We start from the raw sequence: 21508 nt of genomic DNA on the forward strand, positions 1-21508 counted from the left end.
TCCTGGACCATCTGACCTCAGGAAATCACATGATAGGGTGGGGCCAGGTTTCACAATGAGCTCACCCGAAACCCTGGCTGATTGTGACCCACACCCACTTTCACACCTTGACTCATGTGATTAGGTAGAGGATCAACAGGGGGTTCATGACCCCCTTGGGGGGCACTTCCCTACAACTTAAATCTGGGACTCTCCACCATTTGACCCTAGAACTGAAGAAGCTTCTTGAATGAGAGCTGAAACGTCTTCAAGCAACTTAAAGAAGTCCAGGTGCTTCTCTTTCAAAGCTGTTTAGAATATGTCATAAATGCAACAAATATAACCTTGCCACTCACTGGCTGACCAGTGGGTGGCAGGGCATGGAAAGACACACCAGTGTCCAATGTAGTGGTTTATGTGCAAGTATACCATCAACACTGCCACAAATACAAGAAAACAGCCTTTGAATAGCTGTCCACTGTAGTGACCACTATGCATGAATCGGGATTCAAAGGCAAAATCCATAAAATAAGATTGTGTTTAACAAATTTCAGATCTAAATCACAGACTGTAGATCTGCAGTGGACAGATTAAGAAGGAATCAGTGACATCATCATGAATTGTAATTATGATCAGGTCTCGTTCTCTCCATCAGATGCCTGCGATCTCACCCTGGATCCAAACACAGTGCACTACAATGTCGTTCTGTCTGAAGGAAATAAGAAGGCAACGTACGGAGGGGTGCAGTCATATCCTGACCATCCTGAGAGATTTGATACTTTGCCTCAGGTTCTGTGTAAAGAGGCTCTATATGGGCGCTGCTACTGGGAGATGGAGTGGAGCATAAAGAAAGGTCTAAATCCTGCTTCTGCTGTTTGCTACAAAAGATTAGAGCGAATCGGGGACGGTGATAACTGTGGGTTTGGATGGAATGACATGTCCTGGTGCTTCGGATTCCAGTGGGATTCAAAACCTACTTACTATACACAACAGCAGCGTCAGTACAAAAACCTAATTCCCAGTCCAACTCCTGGCTGCTCCCGACTGGGAGTGTTTCTGGACTGGCCCGCAGGCACTCTGTCCTACTATGAAGTGTCAGCTGACAAACTGAGTCACATTCACACCTTCAAAACCAAATTCTCTGAACCTGTTTACCCAGGATTCTACTTAAATGAAAATTGCCACATATCACTGTGTCTGTAATCCCAGGCTGTGCTTTATGAAGCAGGGTCAACATATCCAGGATATCTTTCTTTTTTCCGCTTGAACTTACCCTAACGCTATCAATACTATAAGTGATTCAGGGTTTATCAATTTAGCCTGAGTGTGTTCACATGACACAAGGAGTGTTAGCAACATCTGACCAATCACAAACATGCACAGGTGTACTGCAGCAGAGCGGCTGACTTTACAAATGAAGACAAGTTTTGATATTTAGATGTGTGTAGCTTAAACTGCTGTTTAATAGCTTGACAGTAATGGATCAATATAAAAACAGAATTTTAAGCAGCATATACATGCAAAGTTCCAAAAGTATTAATATGTTTTTTCCATATAATAATGCTGTAGAACATTATAGTACTTTTTTTTGCCTCTGCTGGTTTGTCGAAACCTTTCTGCCTCTTTTTGCCATTTGTGCCCTCATTTATCGTGCAGTTTAATCCTGTTAAACCTCTTGATGATTTCATGAGATTTCACTTTTGCTTTGTTATATTCTTCCAGACGACGGGAAATCAAAATTCAGTTAATCTGACCTGTCAGAAATTGATTACTGATGTGTCTTACTATTTACATTTTATTCCTGCACAGATGGTGGGAAGCACCCATAATTATTTGTACATGTAAAGTGTTAATAATGGGGTAATCTGTTATGATAAAAACATGTTATTTTTTTATTTTACTTTTTTTCCCTATACTGTCCAACTGTGTAACAGTCAGTATTATTGTCTAAAAGCCAAAACATGCAAACTGATTTACTTTGATAGTGGAACACTATGGCAATCAGTATAACTGTCCACTCGGTAATCCTATTTTTTTTTTTTTAAACTTTATTAGGTGCCTGGGAGTACCAGTCTAACCTACAATACGTAACTGTGTGTGTGGATTAAAGTGTGAAACACATATGTGATACTATCCTATGTGCATATCACTAAGGGACACAAAAGTGATATTATTAAAACATGTGATCAATACATAAAATAAAGAAATTTCCATCACATTTCCACCCATTTGTGTCATGTTTCGGCTGTGTGCAGGCAGGAATTGGACCCAAACGCAAACTAACTGGAAACAGGACTGAACTCAAAACGTCAGCTTTTATTGCTGAACAGAAAGCGCTACAAAACCTAAACTGGGAAGAATCCAACAAAACAAACACAGGGAGAAACACAGCATGAGGGACATCACAGCACTCACTCAGAGAAACACAGGGCTTAAATACACTGGGAAATAATGAGGGGAATGGGACACAGCAGGGGAGCACAGCTGGGAGAAATCGAACATAACGAGACCCAAGGGAAGCGAAACTCAGCACATTCACGTAGGACACAGACCTTCAAAGTAAAACAGGAAATGTAACACAGATGCGGACTTGACTAGGGGAGACAGCGCAACTAAGAAACACAGAGACCAACAAAAAGGAGACACAGAGGGCAGCTACTAAATACTCAGAAAACTAAATAGAATACAAGAAACCCAAACTAAGACACTAGACTATAGAATAAACTGGGGCAACAAAGACAACTAAGATCATAAAACAAAAACCCTGAGACACAAGAAACTCAAAGCACTTGGTCACCGACCCAGGAACATGACAATTATAAACCCTGGAAATGGATAGACAATGAGGATTTTGTTTTATGTGTTATTTTTTCTGCCATTTAGGTTTAAATTGATTTGATGTCTAGAATTTGAATATGAATATGTTGAGTAACTAACAATTTCCCTCAAATGCATTAAACCAAAAGTAATGAGCCTGTTGTGAAAATTCAGAATGGAGATATGTATCAGCCACCCGGACAGCTGCAGCAACAATCGGTTTGCATAACCAAAGAATTTCTGCACAAACTGTCAGAAACCGTCTCAGGGAAGCTCATCTGCATGCTCGTGGTCCTCATCGGGGTCGTCATCGTAACCGACTTGAGCGGGCAAACACTCACATCGATGGCGTTTGGCACGTTGGAGAGGCATTCTGTTCACAGATGAGTCCCGGTTTTCACTGTTTAGGGCAGATGGCAGACAGCGTGTGTGGCGTCGTGTGCGTGAGTGGTCTGCTGATGTCAGCGTTGTGGATCGAGTGGCCCATGGTGGCGGTGGGGTTCTGGTATGAGCAGGCGTATGCTATGGACAACGAACACAGGTGTATTTTATTGATGGCATTTTGAATGCACAGAGGTACCGTGACAAGATCCTGAGGCCCATTGTTAAGCGTTTCATGCACAACCATCACCTCATGTTGCAGCATGATAACGCATGGCCCCATATTGCAAGGATCTGTAGACAATTCCTGGAAGCTGAAAACATCCCAGTTCTTGCATGGCCAGCAGACTCACCAGACTTGTCACCCATTGAGCATGTTTGGGACGCTCTGGATTGGTGTATAAGACAGCGTGATCCAGTTCCTGCCAATATTCAGCGATTTCACACAGCTATTGAAGAGGAGTGGACCAACATTCCACAGGCCACGATCAACAACCTGATCAACTCTATGTGACGGAGATGTGTTGCCCTGCGTGAGGCAAATGGTGGCCACACCAGATACTGACTGCTTTTCTGCCCCTCTTTGTTGTTTCATACTGGAAAGTGGTTCTGACACTCACTAGTCCTCGACCTCCTTTCTATCACTTAGCGTACATTCTCAGCTTACTCCTCTCACTTTCACTCCTAGCATTCAGTGCAATCCTCATCCATGTAGTGGAGGTGGTTGATGTTAGGTCCATTCTTTAGTCAGTATTAGTTGCCAGTCTTGTTGATGATCTGGCTTAAGTGATTCAGACCTATGCACAACAGCAGTGAGGACAGAGCATCTCCTGGATAATTTCCACTTGTGATGGCAACTTGCAGAATTGGCTTGAAGTTGTCCTCTAGTGTTGTTCACCACATGCCCACTGAGTTCCGGATGAAGGCTCTTAGGGTCCCATTGAGCTTGTACAGTGTAGAATTATAGGAATTATTTTAGGGTTACTGTTCATAACCATCATTTTTATCATTGCATTAATTATCATTTCATCCAAGCATATATTGAAGTTGTTGGCATTATGTTATAATTTGTATTACAGGGGTTATCATAATCTAATATTAACATGTTTATTACAGGTGCAGTTACAACCACTTAAATCGTTGAGTTAAATCTATAATCTTAAAAGCTTATAGGCTGAGTATATTGTTACAGTAAAATAGTAGCTGAGCAAAGGCCTGAATGTATTCAGCTTCTTGTTGCATTTAAGTTTGCTTAGTTACAGGTGACGGAAGGATGTCCAGTCCATGGTGACCTCAAAGGCCTTAGGTCATCACCATATTCGGAAGAGTATGCCACAAGGAGGAACCTCTATGTTGCATTTAATTCTTAAAATACATGAATGTTCTGTACATGCAAATTATGTGCTTGTAAACGCAAGAAGGGGCGTTACAATACCCTGATGTTATAAAAGCAATCTAGAGTGTATTTTGGGTAGAGATGTACAACTGTTTTGCAGTTTGCACCTCTCCACGCTGCGTGCATTCATTAAAATCAATTGTTTGAACGACCTCTTCTGGACTATCATTGTTTTACTCTCATCCTCAATTTCGAACCCGTAACATTTGGTGCATTGGCCGAGGTTGAGTAGAGAGAGTTGGAGGTTGAGACTGAGAGGGTCCAAGGTGCTCAAACAGGCAGACACGAGTCAGTGGTCGAAGTGAGTGGACATAAGCCGGCTTATTCAAAGGTAAGGCACTACCTGTTGAATTATTTCCAAACAGTGCTGAATTGGTTCTGACAAAATTGAAAGTCTACTCACTGAAAATTACTGGTAAAGGTCTGTTTTGATTTTGGTGAAAATCTCATGAGAATTGAAGTTGAAGTAATGATAATGTAAGGTTAAGTGACAGTACTGATTAAAGGAAATGCAGTTGGACTGCTAAGGAAAGAGAATTTAAAGTAGTTGGACTACTGAATTTAGGATTAGGTAATTTGGAATCTGTATATGGTCGTACAGGTATGATTGAATACAAAGCTGGGCTTGGACATCAATAAAGTTGGTTTGGTGGTTTCATAGGATGTCTTTAAAAACATAATAAAATTTATGTAGAACGGAACTGTGGGATGTTCTAGGAAGTGCATTTCTCGGAGGTGACGCTCCCAATTTCCTGAGGACGCTCAGGATTTTCCGTTGGACGGGATAGTCCGATTGGCGATCGTGGAGAACTTGGGAACCTCCAAAATAGCTAGTGGTTGGACCACTTCACCGTTTGGAACGGTTTATGCACTTTTTTGGGCAGTAAAGCTTGGAGCTTGGGCGTTGGACGCTTTTAAATTTACTTAGGATATTTAGGGATTAGAGCAGATACAGTTTGGAACTGAGACTGTCATTGATGATCAAAAACTTGGAGTTTGTCCCTTGGAGGGTTAATTCAAATTTTGTCTAAATTATGTAGGTTGTGCAATTTAAGGCCTTGTAAATATTATTTAATTTATCAGACGTCTCTGTGTTATAATTTCTATGTTTGTATATAGGCTCTGTCTGCCACAGGCACTGCAGCAGGCTGGTTATTTTGAGAGTGTGTCTGTGTCTATGTAAATGAGATGCCTGTGACTTATTTCGAGTGACATTTCCTGTTTACTAATGAGTGGCTAATGACTGACTGCAGAGCCTGGGTGAAGGATGACTTATATTGGTGTTAAAAGGGAAGAATTGCTTTTATTTCTACTTTGTTGGCATTACGGTTGTTAAATACGATGACTACTTTATGATACATGTCTGTCTCATTTTGCATGTGTGCGATTGGCTTTCAAATGTAGTTTTGTAATGTAACCTGTACACTCCATGGAGGAAACAGACCATGGAGTTTTGGAAGAAGATAGCAGAGATATGACTGGCTTTACGTTTAGTCTTGTGTTGACTCCAATAACGGATGGTCAGACAGGGCTGGTTGAAACAGAGGTGCGTGTTTGCTGTGAAATAGGGGCCACTGACCATGACTCAAAACACAAAGGCTGTGAGATTAAAAATTACTGTGAGTAACGGTTTGACTTTTGACTAGGGAAATAATATGCTTACTTTTGGGTCTATGAAGATATTTGACCTTGACTGATGTTATGAGAGGTTGAGTTTATTTTTCTGTTTAAAAACACATAAGTATATGCACTTAGTACACCCACTCAAGAAATGATTGTGTGACTGATGCTACAAAACTGACCTAAAGAATGGGGATGTGTGTGGAGAAGTCTTAGTTGTCCTGATGTGTGAAAGAGCGCTATTAAAATGTGTGTGAGTGAAATGAAGGCATATTGCTTTTAGATAAAGATTTAGTAGAATTACTGATTATTTGTAGACTGTGAAATTAAAAGGAAGTCTCTGCAGAAGCTGTAGAAACAGGAAACCGTGTGTGTGTCTGGGACAGGAAATGCATGCCCATAAAAGGGAAGCTCACGGTGACAAGTGTGCACCCAGAGTAGAGAGAGAGATTTAACTCTGGGCAGATGAAGCAAAAGGGAGGTTTTAAGATAAAAAATGAATATAATACTAATTGTATGCTTTAGTGTGCCAATACAGGTGGACTCTCTCAACTTTGCAACCTTGAGTTCAGCAGCAGAAAAGTAGATTAAAAGAATTGGGAGAAAATAAGCCAGTCTTTGGCTCGAAATTGTGCAGCTTGAGCTCTCACTTTGTCCTTGACCCCGAGAAGAAACGCAAAGGACAGTCAATCTCCTGATGAAGACCGACAGAACATCGCGGACTTGAATACAGCAGGCAAATGACAGTACCACTGATCCATTAACACTGATGACGACTGACGACCAGCAGCAGCATGTAAGAATACTGCAACATGTACTGTGAAAATACAGGCTGGGCAGTTGAACAGTGGGATAAAGAATTGTGGAAGAGCACTGGACATTGAGTGTGATATTTGCCATGCTTGAAGTAATCTTGGAAGAGAAGACTGAAAAGCCGGACGGGAACTTAACGTCGAAGAAGAATACGGAAAGATCAAAACAAAGAAGAAACAGACTGTGTTTGCTGGAGCTTTGAAGCCCGAACAGGACACTATGAGAAAGGGATGGGGACCAGTCTCAGGTGAAGCTGGACGAGTTGGACTGCGAGAATATAGGATATAATTGGATTGAAAGTTGAAAGCCTGAACTCATGACTGTTTAGGGATGTCCACCACAGCATAGCAAAGAGGTAAACACTAGAAAAGGTGAGAATAATGAAAGAAATAATTGTCATTACCTTAAGGAATAGAAAACACATATACAAATTGTTACATGTGAGATTATTTTTGAAACGAATCAGAAGTGAGATAGTTTGAATGTAGAGCTCAGTGAAAAGATGCATTAATTAAATATGAATACATGAAAATGCAATGAATACATAAGGATGCAATGAAGAAACTGCTTACACTTAATTAAGATGATCACCTGGCATGCAATGAAGAAAACAGCTTACACTGCATTTACATGACCACATAACGCAAGGAAGAACACGCTTACATACATGGCATAATTGGTATTTTTGAATAGAAAAGAGAAATGGGTCGTTTAGGCATCCGTGATAATAATGAAAATGTTTTAGTTTGTTATTTTCAGGAGTAAAGCAGACCCGGACCAATTCTCCAGATGCAGGAGTCGGACGAAAGTACAGGTTAACATGAATGGATATGTTAAGGCAAGTTTCTGGTTGAATTGTTTACAGTGTCCAGGAACCTGACAGCAAGCCCTAACTGGTGGTGGAAGACCAGCAGGGCTGTGATTTAAGGTGGGGAAGTAAAGTTTGGGTTAGTGATTGGGGGACGGAGATAACTGACTCTTTAACTGGAGAATGGGAAAGTGTCTGTGAGACTGCGAAGCCATAGATGCAAAATACCACACACAAACAGAAAATGCATTAACCTTACAAAGACAAGCTCATGAAGCTTGTCTAATCAAAGCTTGATGCATAGAGACATTGATTGAAAACCTGGCTAAGAACACAAGCATATGCAATGAAGATCAGCTTGCTGGTTGTATGAGTGAGAGAATGGTGTGAATGTTTAATAAAATAAATGGAAATTAACAGAAGAAAAGTGATTAAAGCAGTTTTATAAGAGTGAGTTAGGAGTGCTTTTGCACTGATTGATAGGAGTAAGTGATTAGTATAGAAAGAAAATGAAAATAATTCAATAAGGTGTTAGGGTTTCAACATGCATTTCTGTTGAAGGTGCAGATTTGGACAAGAAATTTATAATTTAGTGTTGACACATTGTTATAACGTGTTTATATTTTAGGCTGAATCTAAGTATGGTGAAGTGTCTAAGGGGACATGGTTGTGTGTAAAACGGTGCAGTTTGGACAAGGTTTTCAGTGCGTTGAATGGGTGAAATTTAAGATGGTTTAAGATTTTTTGGGGCTGTTGTTTTTCATTTTAATAGAGGGAGTTTTGATAAACATGGACATGTCTAAAAGGGCCCATAGTTTTTATAACAGTGCACTTAGAAAAAACCTGTCAGGTGATTTTGTTTTGTACTTTGATGAGCTAACAATCAGCTCTCTTTTTCTCATTTTTGCTCTAAGCAGGCCTGGAAGAGAGTGAACTGACGGCGCGGACAAATTACCAAGTAAGGATTGCAGCGAGTCAATCCAGTCAAAAGTATAGAGAACTATTTTCCTAAAAAGGAAAACGAAATAAAACAAAAGATTGAGCTCATTTTGCTGATGTGGAGCATCTGATGACGTGCGCAGAAGGCTGCAGTATCAGCAAAAAATATCATGTGTGAATGCATGTGAGTGAATGCGAGTGATCGGACCAAGAGGGGAAATAAATAAAAGGTTGACAAACAGGAGGAGTGGAAGACTTAATTCTGGGGATGTTGATGTTTGTTTTGAGAAAATTATTTACTGGGGTTGGATTATGTTATTACATTATAGAATGCCAAATGCTAAAAGGGAAACATTGTTTGAGGTAACTTAAGTTACCAGTAACTGAGGTAACACATGATTAATAACTGTTCTGTTTAAGTTTATTTTGTGTTATAACACAGGTTGGATCATAAGTGGGGAAATTGAGTATGAAATGTGAAGTTCTGGTTAACACACAGGTTTTTGTTTCTAGGACGTTCCAAGGATGCAGGCTGTGGATGGAGCCAAGAAAAGATTTGACATGATGATTAATTTGATTTCATTCCTTAAAAACAGGTTTGAAGGTTCGGAGCATGTAGACTTTATATGATATGACTAACCTTTTCTTTTAATGCCCTAACCTGAGTGAAGGATTTTGAGTTTGTAACACATGAGATGTGTCACAAAAAGGGGGGAGTTACAGGATTTAAGGTTTAATTTGAAAGGGGTTTTAGGATTACTTGATGATGTTTAGGTTTTTTGATAATTTGGGTATGGTAAAACTGAGGCAGAAAGTGTTATTTTCAGGTTATTTTTGATTTCTAGAATAAGAGGTTATAATTTAGGCGTGCACATACAGATATGTCAAAGGAAAATTGTATATATGTTATTAGCTACATGAAATGTGTCTACGTGACTTTTACCTAATAACTTATGTGATGATAAAGTTGTTTACCGACTAGCAGCTTGCTCTCTTATTGAACATACAGACTTAGAAAAGGGGAACTTAAGCTCTGAGTTATGAGAATAACTCTGGTATTTTTGTAAGTAGACAGGAAACACGTCGAGACCGCCGTATAGGGCAAATGTGTTAGAGCTTGTAATTAAATGTGGGCTTGAAAAGAGGAAGCAAATTTGGTACAGGACGTGCTTGAGATGATCAGATGAGAGAAGGGGAAGGTCAGGAATAGTTTAAACTAAGATTGAGAAATTAAATTGGGTGAAAGGGGGGTGTAGCAAGTAGATTCAGGGCAGCTCACAGCCTGGCGTAAACGCAAGGTGCCGTCACACAGCTTAAGTTATTTGTTTGATTTATTTTATGACAAAATAATAAGGAAACATTGAAAACATACAACCCGTTGAGGAGACAGATAGGGTTGGGGAATTGAAAGGGTTGGTTTGTTTAGCATAATGCACTACAAAGTATACAAAGTTTATATAACATGATGCAAACACACGAATCAGAGACACGTAATGAGAAAACTGATTAGAATGTTCCTTACAACTACATGTTTATTGTATGCAATGATATTAACTATGGTTGTGTTGTTTATTGTCTATATTTTGCAGGGCACTCCGAACCACTTGTCTGAACACGGAGGCCAGTCCAGCCCAGCACTTCCTGAGACTGTAGTTGCTAAAACAGGATCGGTAAAAAAGACAAAAGCGCGAGGTGTCAGGTAAAGGTGATGAGTGTCTCAGCAGGAATAAGGGCATAGAGTTGAATTATGGTAAAGGGTCTACCAGCTCATTCACATTTGATTTGTGTGACGTCATTAAGTGTACAGGAGCTAGTAGTAGCTGGAGAGCGTATGATGTACGGGTCTGCAATCACCCCATGATATGCTTAGGGTAAATTTAGTTGATGCAAAGTCTAAGCCGCTCGCAGAAAGTTTAATTACCATTCTGACTGATCAGATGGTAACTTCAGGAACAGTAGCTCAAAAGGAACAGGAACCAAAAGAGAGATTATTTCTGATGACAGATTACTTTAGACTGAAGCTTAAAGAGTTGATAAAGCACGCCACGGGTTTCAAGGACAGTAACCTCTGGCTTGATTGGGTGGCTCAAGATGCTAGAGAACAACATGTATCTGACTGTGTTGCCTGTGCTTCAGCTAGGTCACGGTTGTTTACAGAGCCCGCACCATTGCATTAGAGGATGAGTGGGGCTATGATTGTATGTTACAGTTAACTAGAAGTGAAGTGACTACTGGCAACTGTACTTTGTTGTCCAGACTTTTCCCTGCCATTTCAAAGCAGACAGCAGTGGGATCATTTATGCTAAAATAAGATAATTACATGTTTCAAGTTTTCTACAGATAATGAAAAGTACAAGGTGGGAGAGATCGACCCAACTAGGTGTGCTGTCACACTCACAGGACGAACCACCAACAATGTAAGCGACCCTAGCACGGTAATTGGAACATGGGCAAGAAGTGGGCTCTACTAATACTGTGGGGAAGATATTCGTGTTCCTATGGGAAGCGTAGGGACATGTGCGATGGTGCGATTGGGAGCTCCGATCATGCTTATTGGAAACCAGGTAAAGGCTATTCCACAACATAACACGTGAACTTTAGCTGCCATACGTAAGAGATACATTTTGGCCAAAAGAGGGACCCAGACTACCCATGCATATGATCCTCGTTTGAACTCGCCGACCTGGATAGACTCCATAGGAGTGCCCAGGGGAGTTCCTAATGAGTGCAAGCTGGTAAGTCAGGTAGTTGCAGGATTGGAGAGTATATTTCTTTGGGTAACGCCTAAGAAAAATGTTGGCCGCATTATGTTCATTACAACCTGCTGAGACTCTCTAACCAAACCAGGGACGCCATGATGGGGTTCGCAGAACAATTAGGTCCGAGTTCACTGACGGGAGAGCAAAATCGAATTATCTAAAACCATGCATGAGCACTCAGGTATCGAAAATCTGCTGGCGTCCTGGATGACATCTGTGTTTGGACAATGGAAAGGTGTGGCTAAGTAAACTTGGCAAGTGTCAGTGATGTTTTCTTTGACTGTATTTTTGGGAATATTGGTCATCGCTAGTTGTGGTATCATTCCTTGTGTCAGAGGATGGTTGGTAAAGATAATGGCGAGGGTTGCGAACCCTGCCTGGGTTGAGGGAAATTCTTTTATTCCTATTATATAATCTGCATTATTATGATTGCATTAAGAACATGTTTTACAGCATTGTTTACCAGTAATATTGTTTACAGGGTTCATATTGCATTGAATAGGTTTGTCATCACATTCATTCTATTCACAGGTTTAGTTCATTTTATACACATTGCATAACTGTGCTTGTTTAGAGTTGATGTTCTATCCAAGAGGGTTTTAAGCTTCACTGGTGAGAGTGTCCAGGTGATACATGTTGAGGGAAGAGGAGAACATAGCAGGTTAATTGCATGCATGCTTACAATACACATAAATCTAGTAGCAGGCCTGAGCGAAGGCCCAAGTGTCTTTTACTTCTTATTTGAGACCTGCGCCAATTCAGTTTACTTAGTGATTGATGACGAGGGTCCATTCCACTAGATTTCCACTAGAGAGGGACCCAGGAAAGGAGCAGAGACCACTTAAGCATGAAGTGTTTTCAAGTGGGAGCTGGCGTTTTATTACTGGACCATCTAGATGACGTGAGGTTATTGTCTGGTTTGCTGAGTCAGGGGACGGCTAGAGAGGGTCAGAGCGAAGGCAGTAGACCTGGGAATGGTGGTTTCGGGGCCCATGCTGCCATTAATGGATCTAGAGGTGACAGAGTGGGTCAAGGAGTGACGTCTCTGGAAGAGACGTCAAGAGAGGGAATTGTAGAATTATAGGAATTATTTTAGGGTTACTGTTCATAACCATCATTTTTATCATTGCATTAATTATCATTTCATCCAAGCATATATTGAAGTTGTTGGCATTATGTTATAATTTGTATTACAGGGGTTATCATAATCTAATATTAACATGTTTATTACAGGTGCAGTTACAACCACTTAAATCGTTGAGTTAAATCTATAATCTTAAAAGCTTATAGGCTGAGTATATTGTTACAGTAAAATAGTAGCTGAGCAAAGGCCTGAATGTATTCAGCTTCTTGTTGCATTTAAGTTTGCTTAGTTACAGGTGACGGAAGGATGTCCAGTCCATGGTGAACTCAAAGGCCTTAGGTCATCACCATATTCGGAAGAGTATGCCACAAGGAGGAACCTCTATGTTGCATTTAATTCTTAAAATACATGAATGTTCTGTACATGCAAATTATGTGCTTGTAAACGCAAGAAGGGGCGTTACAATACCCTGATGTTATAAAAGCAATCTAGAGTGTATTTTGGGTAGAGATGTACAACTGTTTTGCAGTTTGCACCTCTCCACGCTGCGTGCATTCATTAAAATCAATTGTTTGAACGACCTCTTCTGGACTATCATTGTTTTACTCTCATCCTCAATTTCGAACCCGTAACAACAGTCTGAGGCATTCCAGGATCCATGTGTGAGGCATTGATCATAGGCTTTCTTGTAGTCAGTCCAGATGGTGAACAGGTCAGTCAGCCTGGTCTTACAATCTCAAGTGTCCAACTCTTCATGTTTGAGACCCTCTCTTGGATGTCTGCCACTGTGACAGTTACTGGATCCTGTTCGGGGAGGTTACTGTGGTCTGCTCTTAGATCCACTAGCTACTGTTGTTGTGTGTTGCATACCTCTCCCATATGGCCTTCTAGTATTGTTCCATCTCCAGCCTTGTTGGGGCTTTTCTGTTATTGTTCTCCTGTCACAGAGTACACCTTCGATGGTTGAATGGAAAACAGCTGATTTATTTTCCTGCCTTCGGTCTCTCTGGTATACCACTTCAAGTGGCTGACCAAGGCTGTAACTTTGTTTGGTCAGGTATACGCAACTTGCTGTACTTCTTAGGCACCCTTTTTTCATCACACCTTTCTGCAGTTCCAATAGTTCTCCAGAAACTTTCCTGCTGCCTTGGTCTTTGCCTCTAGTCTCCTTTTTTATGGAGGGCACTGCTCCTTGTAGATCAATTGGTTGGTTTCTTGATGATTGGAGTAGGGATTGTCCATGATGGTGCAAACACCTTTTCTAGTAGACTTTCAGAGGGTACTTCACGTAGTCTTGATAGTTGGTCATGGAGGGTGTATGTTCCTTTAATGTACCACCTATTTCTGGGGTTTGATACTTAATCTTGGAGGGTGGGGATGAAGACAGCTTTCCCCTGACCTGACGTCCTGTTATGTATTTTATATACAGTTAAAGGAAGAATTATTCCTCAGAGTATAGCAGCATCAATTCAGTTAAACGTCTGGGATACTGATCTGGTCAGTTAAGTGCTGAATAAGTTTCAGCTTCTCTGTGTATGTATAGTATATATTATTAGTATATATTATTCTCAGTGCTGTCAATAGATTAAAAAAAAATTAATCTCACAATTTTCTGTAATTAATCGCGATTAATCGCAATTACTTGATCAATAGCCGGGTTGCAATAACAATTATTTTTTCAACTTCATATTTAAGCTTCTAACAGACATTTATGCAATATAATGAACTAAATGCAGAATAAACACAAAGAATTTATGCTTAAATTCAAAGAGAATTTGAATAGTTTTCTTCAATCTTTTAACACAGGTTCTCTCCTGTGAAATACAACTTTTTAAAAAACCTATATACTCATAGGTAAGTATACACTAATACATAATATATTAGTGCTGTCAAACAATTAAAATGTTTAATCAGATTCATCACAGGGTTACAGTGGATTAATTTTAATTAATCACAATTAAATATCATTCATTTTTATTCTATATTAATCACATTTCATTTTGCCTGAGCAAACAGGCTCGAAAAAAAAGGGGAAATATAAGCACTTACTTCCGGTGCTCCTCGTGAATGGCAGCCTGTTACAGCAGCTCAGCTCATTCTGAGCTTCTTTCTTATCTTCTCTTTATTTTCTCATAATTTTTTGTAACTAAAGTTTTAGCAATTAGATTCTGCAATCATGGAGTACCGTTTTGTGCTAGTCTTGGTTGTCTTTCTCTGTTTTTTTTTTACACTTTTTTCACCCGTGTTTGGGAACCCAGTGCATGGATCCTTTGTTTACAGTAGGGATCAGCTGTTAGCGCTGCGTCCCGCAGCAGTGCTGCCGGTGGACAGACACGACATTCCCAGCGAGCTGAGGAGGAAAAGACATGGGTGTCGTGCTGGGAGGGAGCGCCTTCGCCCGAGAAGGAAGCGTTATAGACCATCTCTCCCTTCTGCAATCACTGGAAATGTAAGATCGCTGCCCAATAAGATGGATGAGCTCACTTGGCTAACCTGGTCACAGAGGGAATACCGGTAATGTAGCATCATGCTAACGGAATCCTGGCTAACACCGCTAACTGTGGACACAAGCGTGACGGTACCTGGATTCCAACTGCTACAGGCGGACAGGACGAGAGACAGCAGTAAGAGGAAAGGAGGGGGACTGGCAGTGTTTGTGAACAACAGATGGTGTAACCCCGGGCACATCACTGTGAGAGAACAACTCTGTAGCAGAGAAATTGAGCTGTTAGCTGTTAGCATGCGTCCGTACTACCTGCCCCTCAGCCAACGCGGATGGAGCCTGTGACTCTCTCCACTCTGTGGTCAGCAGACTGCAAACCCAATCTCCGAGAGCCCTTCTCCTAACATCAGGGGACTTTAATCATGCCTCACTGAACTCCACACTGCCCACCTTCACCCAGTATGTGACCTGCCCAACCAGAGACAATAAAACACTGGACTTACTGCATGCCAATGCTGAAGAGGCATACAGTTCATCACCTCTCCCTCCGCTGGGCAGATCTGATCATAACCTGGTGCACCTTGTCCCTGGTTATGAGCCCTTAGTGCGCAGGGAGCCACCAGCCACCCGCACAGTGCAGAGATGGTCGGAGGAGAGCGAGGAGGCTCTTAAGGATTGTTTTGAGTCGACTGTGTGGGAGGTGATCTGTGACGACCACGGAGAGGACATCGACAGCCTTACTACATGCATTACTGACTATATTAATTTCTGTGTGGATAACACCGTACCTACCAGGACTGTACGGTGTTTCTCCAACAACAAACCTTGGATTACCCCAGAAATTAAAGCCGTCCTCAAGCAGAAGAGGAGGGCCTTCAAATCCAAAAACAAAGAGGAGTTGAAAAGGGTGCAGAGAGAGCTGAGGGGACTGATAAGGAATGGGAAGGACAGCTACAGGCAGAAGATGGAGAACCAGCTTCAGCAAAATAACGTTGGTGAAGTCTGGAGAGGCCTCAGAACCATCTCAGGCCACAAACATCAGAACTCTCTGCCTGGGAGGGATGTGAGGTGGGCAAATGAACTGAATCATTTCTTTAATAGGTTTGATTCAGCCATGAGGCAGTCTCCAACATCGGCTGCAGATTCACCCACCCCCACTGCTGCTGTTTCACCTCTGACACCTCAGACACTTCACACCTCCTCTATTCACCCTGCTCACTCCTCCCCACCCCCAACAACAGCATCCAATACACAATCAACACAAGGCTCCAGCCTGTCTCTCTCAACCACCCAGGTTAGGAGGGAACTGAGGAGGATTAAAGCCAAGAAGGCAGCGGGTCCAGATGGCATCACCTCGAGGGTCGTCAGGTCCTGCGCGGACCAACTGTGTGGGGTGATGGAGCACCTCTTCAACCTGAGCCTGAGGCTGGGGAGAGTCCCACAGCTCTGGAAAACCTCCTGTGTTGTACCAGTGCCAAAGACTTCACCCCCTAAGGACTTCAACAGCTATAGGACGGTGGCTCTGACATCCCACCTGATGAAGACCCTGGAGCGGCTGGTCCTGGCTCAGCTTCGGCTCCTGGTGAGCTCATCACTGGACCCACTTCAGTTTGCCTACCAGCCTGGCATTGGAGCGGATGATGCCATCATCCACCTCCTACATCGTTCCCTCGCTCACCTGGAGACCGCTGGGAGCACTGTGAGAATCATGTTCTTTGATTTTTCCAGTGCCTTTAACACTATTCTTCCCACAGTCCTGAAGGACAAGCTGGAGAACTCTGGAGTGGACCATCACCTCACTACCTGGATTCTGGACTACCTCACCGACCGACCATGGTACGTGAGAACTCAGGGCTGTGTGTCGGACAGGGTCGTCTGCAGTACGGGGGCCCCACAGGGAACGGTTCTGGCTCCGTTCCTCTTCACCATCTACACTGCAGACTTCTCCCACAACTCCACCCAGTGCTTCCTGCAGAAGTTCTCTGACCACTCGCCAATAGTCGGCCTCAACAGTGATGGGGACGACAGGGAGTACAGAGAAGTACTGTCAACTGATCACCACCTGGTGAAACCATGGGTCACATGGTTTCACCAGGTGGTGATCAGTTGACAGCTTAGCCCATCTCTTTACCCGAGTGTCCAAAACATATAGCCTTGGGTCTGGTGATACGATTACAAAATTGATCATCAAGCTGCAGCCTAGAGTGTCCTGGGGCCACGTGCACTTATGGACACTCTCATGTTCGAACATGGAGTTCTTTATGGTCAAACTGTGGTTTGCACAGAAGTCTAATGACAAAACATCGCTCAGTTCAGATCCGGGAGGCCGTTCCTCCCCATCATACCCATCCAGGTCTCACTGCCATTGCCCACTTGAGCACTGAAGTCTCCCAGTAGGACAACACAGTCCCCCAGGCGGGGCACCCAGCGAACATCACAAAACACCTGTCTGACAGCAGTGATAGGTTAGGCTTTAGAGGGTTAAAGCCTATAAACAACATCATTTCACATCCACATTTTATGTACAGACTGTGTTAAAAGTGGGTTTGATCACATGTTTGATCACATGAAAGAAGCTGAGTGGTCACCTTGTATTTATGACCACATGTTTTTATTCATGTAGGTGCATCATCTGTTATGGAGGTGGCTGCTCTGGGTCAACCTTTCAGTTTAGGGATGCTCTATGATGCCCGGAGAGGGAAACTCATTCCAGGTAAAATGTGATTTGTTGTTCAAGCAGTCAGCTGTATGGCCAGCAAAAACCCACACTAATTTGTTTCTAAAATGACCTATCTACTTATAGGGTAAGTAGATGCATGAAAGAAATATTTATCATATCAGCAAAGAAATACTGATGACCATTTAGTGAAAATACTGTATGAAGAAAATAATAGTTTAAATGAAAAGGGTGAGTAAAAAAAGAGCAAAAAAAAAAAAAACCCTTTAAAGAACAGAAAACCTTAAGATTAATTCATTTGGAAATGTCTGAAAGAACAGAATAGATTTTGTCTCAAAAACAACATTAACAGAATAAAAACTTTGAAGCCTGTTTTTTGCTGAGTAAAAACCATGAGATTTCTAACTCTCTAGAGCTTTATGAGTGTTACAGTTTCACTAAAACTGTTTTGAAATTGAGTTTTACATTTTGTACTACATTTCAAATACAATTTTAATCTATTTCATTTCTAAACTTTCTAAAACCTTTTTTTTCCATTTTGTGGATCTCATGTCTTAAAGGTGTCACACTGTGGAATAATAAAACTCTGCAGAAGAAGCCAGTGGAGAATAATCAGCACAGCAGTGAATTTCATATCAGTGCAACAGATTCCATTGAAAAAAAGTCGTCACTGCTGGATGTTAATGCTTCCTTGAAGGCCAGTTTCCTGGGTGGACTCATTGAAGTTGAAGGATCAGCCAAGTATCTGAATGATAAGAAGAAATCTCACCATCAGTGTCGAGTCACACTTCATTACAAAGCTACCACCAAATTCAAACAGCTGATGTTGACTCCTGATGAAACCAAGAACACTCAAGAAGCAGAAAATGTGAAACGTTTGGCAACACATGTAGTCACAGGAATCCTTTATGGAGCAAACGCTTTCTTTGTGTTTGACAGTGAGAAGTTAGATGATAAAAACATTCAGGTAATCCAGGATAGCATACAAGCTATCCTAATAAAAAAGATCACCTCATTTAATGTTGACGGGAAAGTTGACATCAAGCTGAGTGATGAAGAAAAAGCTGTGACTGATAAATTCACCTGCAAATTCTATGGAGACTTCATTCTTGAAAGCAACCCTGTAACATTTGAAGATGCAGTGAAGACATACATCCAACTTCCAAAACTACTGAGAGAAAACAGAGAAAACTGTGTTCCACTGAAGGTCACACTGATGCCTCTGAAGAAATTACATCCAAAAGCTGCTTACATGATAAGCAGTGGATTTATTAGTAAGGCTGAAGATACCTTACAGGAGCTTGATAACCTGGAAATAAGCTGCAATGATCTGCTGGAGGACAGAGTGGGGAGAAGCTTTCCACAGATACAAGAAAAGCTGGGCAGATTCAAGAAGCTCTGTGAGTATTTCAGATCTTCACTCCAGGAAACAATGGCCAAGAAACTTCCCTCCATCAGGGCAGGTGAGGAAGATGAGCAGAAATTAGTGAAAGTGTTTGATGACAGAGACAAGTCACCGTTCAGTCAGGAGAGATTAACCAAGTGGATGGAAGATGAAGAGAGAGAAGTCACCATCATCAGGTACTTTGTAGACATGATGGAGGGAACAAAGATCATCTCAGATCAGTCTGAGCTGGACAGAGAGGTGTTTAATCCAGGAGTAGAGGAAGTTCTCTGCTTTGTTTTCACCTCCCTGAAATCCACTGACCCATATCTGCAGAACATGTCTGACTACTTGGAGAAAAAGAAGCTGGAAGGTACTGATGGTAACACTCCACCTGCCCAGGACCAATGGTATCGCTCAGATGAAGTGATAAAGAAGATGATGGAAAAGGCCAAAGTTCTCCATGACCTTCCCAAAGCTCTGAAGAATGACAACAGTTTCCGTTTCCTAGTAGCAGCCATTTCAAATGATAATTACAAGGGAGGAAGTATCTACCAGTACAGGAAGAACTTCCTGGTCACTGAGAATTTCTCAGGGCATATATCAATGATGTGGAAAATGAAATGGATAGGAGAGATCTGATGTGGTGTAAGTACTTACAAAATAACATTCTTCCAGGTTCAGAGTGTAAAATTTTCAACATGAAATTGCTGATTATTTTAATATATAGGGTCACATTTTTCTCAGGTGCCTGCTAAAACAGTAATTATGTACAGAAAAATATTTCAAGTCAGACTGGTTTCTGTTATTGATATTGTCCATAAACTGTCCATAAAATTATGCCAAAATACGATCATGTCCTTATTGTTCAGGACTTCAATATTCATGTGTGCTGCCCTGACAAGCCAATGGCAAAGCACTCTTTAAATCTTATTTATTCTTAAGATTTTGTGCAACATAAAAATGTGGGCACACACTGGATCTTGTTTTAAGTCAGTTTACCTGTCTCTAACTTAGAGGTTTCTGATGTTGTATGGTCTGATCATAAGGCTGTTTTGTTTGAGGTTTCCCTTCCTCGTACCAAAGTTAGTCCTCCTGCTATTGCTCAGTGCTGTCATGTTTTTAACCCTTCCTCTGCAGGTCAAATCTGTTGTTTTTAATCAGAACTGCAGCCTTCCTGATTTCATATATAATGATTCAGAAAAAATTAGCTCATAGTTTTACGCAATCTGCCAAACCATTTTGGATTTGGTGGCCCCCTTTAAGCTTAGCTTACTGGAATTCACATCAGAAAATGCTCATGCTAAAATGCTAATTGCTAAGAGAAAACACTTTGCTGCTAATTTTCAGGCAAATTGCTGTAAGCCTCACGCTTTATTCAAAACTACTGAAATGGTCCTTCATGCTCCACAGACTGTTGGTGTCAAGTCCTCTCAGGAATTTTGTGAAAACTTCCTACACGCCTTTATTGATAAAGTATCATCAGTGAAAGCTTTTCCATTCCATTCTCGACCCTTCTATCCCTGTCCTTTGCTCTACTGTCTTTGACAGTTTCTTTGCTCTGCCTGCAGGAGTTGGTTTCTCAACTGAACCCTCAGGTTTCCTATATGAAGCTGTCCTGCCTGATTTTACTATAGCACCATTTGTACATTCCATTATAAATATTAGTTTGTCCTCTGGTGTTGTACCTGTGAATCTTAAACTTGCAGAAATCAGCCTCTACTCAAGAAACCTTCTCTTGATCCTGATATTATGGCAAATTACAGGCCTATTTGATTTGGTTATTCATGCCTTTGTTACATCTAAGCTGGATAATTGTAATGCACTTCATTGTGGGGTTAGTGTTGCGCCCATTACCTGTCTGCAGGTTGTGCAAAATGCTGCAGTGCACCTTTTAACTGGCACAAAAAAGTCTGAGCACATTACCCCCATTTTAATTTCACTCTACTGGCTACCTGTACATTGTAGAATAGTTTTTTAAAGTTCTTTTTTGTTGTTGTTGTTTTTAAATCTCGTAATTTAAAAACACCTCTCTCTCAGCGCTACTACAGCCATGTACACCTTCCCATTCCCTCAGGTCTGCCAATCAGCCAAAATCTAAGTGTAAATGTAGAGGTGACCGTGCTTTTGCTGTAGCTGCTCCAAAGTTGTGAAATGATCTGCCCTTCATGTTAGGCAGGCAGAGTTTGAAACTCTTCTTAAAACATATTTATTTGCTGAAGCCTTTGGGCCTTTTTTTAAGAGGTTGACTCTATTTTTTCTAATTCTCTATTTTTAACGTTTCATTTTATTTTCTGTTTATGTTATTTGTATGTGTGCAGCACTTTGTGAACCCTAGTTTTTTAAAGTGCTTTATAAATAAAGGTGGTATGGTTGGGGTGAGAGAAGGAAGACAGGATAAAGACATT

The 21508-nt window shown here is 41.3% G+C and overlaps 2 protein-coding genes across 2 annotated transcripts in view; both read left to right on the top strand.

Moving 5' to 3' along the window:
- The window catches only part of LOC100692003 (neoverrucotoxin subunit alpha-like), a 30870-nt gene extending 29060 nt beyond the window's left edge, over positions 1 to 1810 (top strand). The window contains exon 5 of the mRNA XM_025909907.1: positions 635 to 1810. Within this exon, the coding sequence (XP_025765692.1) occupies positions 635 to 1182 (548 nt within the window). The 3' untranslated portion in view covers positions 1183 to 1810. The remainder of the gene's footprint in view (positions 1 to 634) is intronic.
- Positions 1811 to 15123: 13313 nt separating this feature from the next.
- LOC100692272 (neoverrucotoxin subunit alpha-like) lies at positions 15124 to 19742 on the top strand. The gene is made up of 3 exons (XM_025909944.1): positions 15124 to 15220; positions 17663 to 17752; positions 18277 to 19742. The coding sequence occupies exons 1-3, from the start codon at positions 15124 to 15126 to the stop codon at positions 19740 to 19742; spliced, it is 1653 nt and encodes a 550-aa protein (XP_025765729.1).
- Positions 19743 to 21508: the final 1766 nt, after the last annotated feature.

This window comes from Oreochromis niloticus, linkage group LG8 (assembly GCF_001858045.2).
Source record: "Oreochromis niloticus isolate F11D_XX linkage group LG8, O_niloticus_UMD_NMBU, whole genome shotgun sequence".
Lineage (NCBI taxonomy): Eukaryota > Metazoa > Chordata > Actinopteri > Cichliformes > Cichlidae > Oreochromis > Oreochromis niloticus.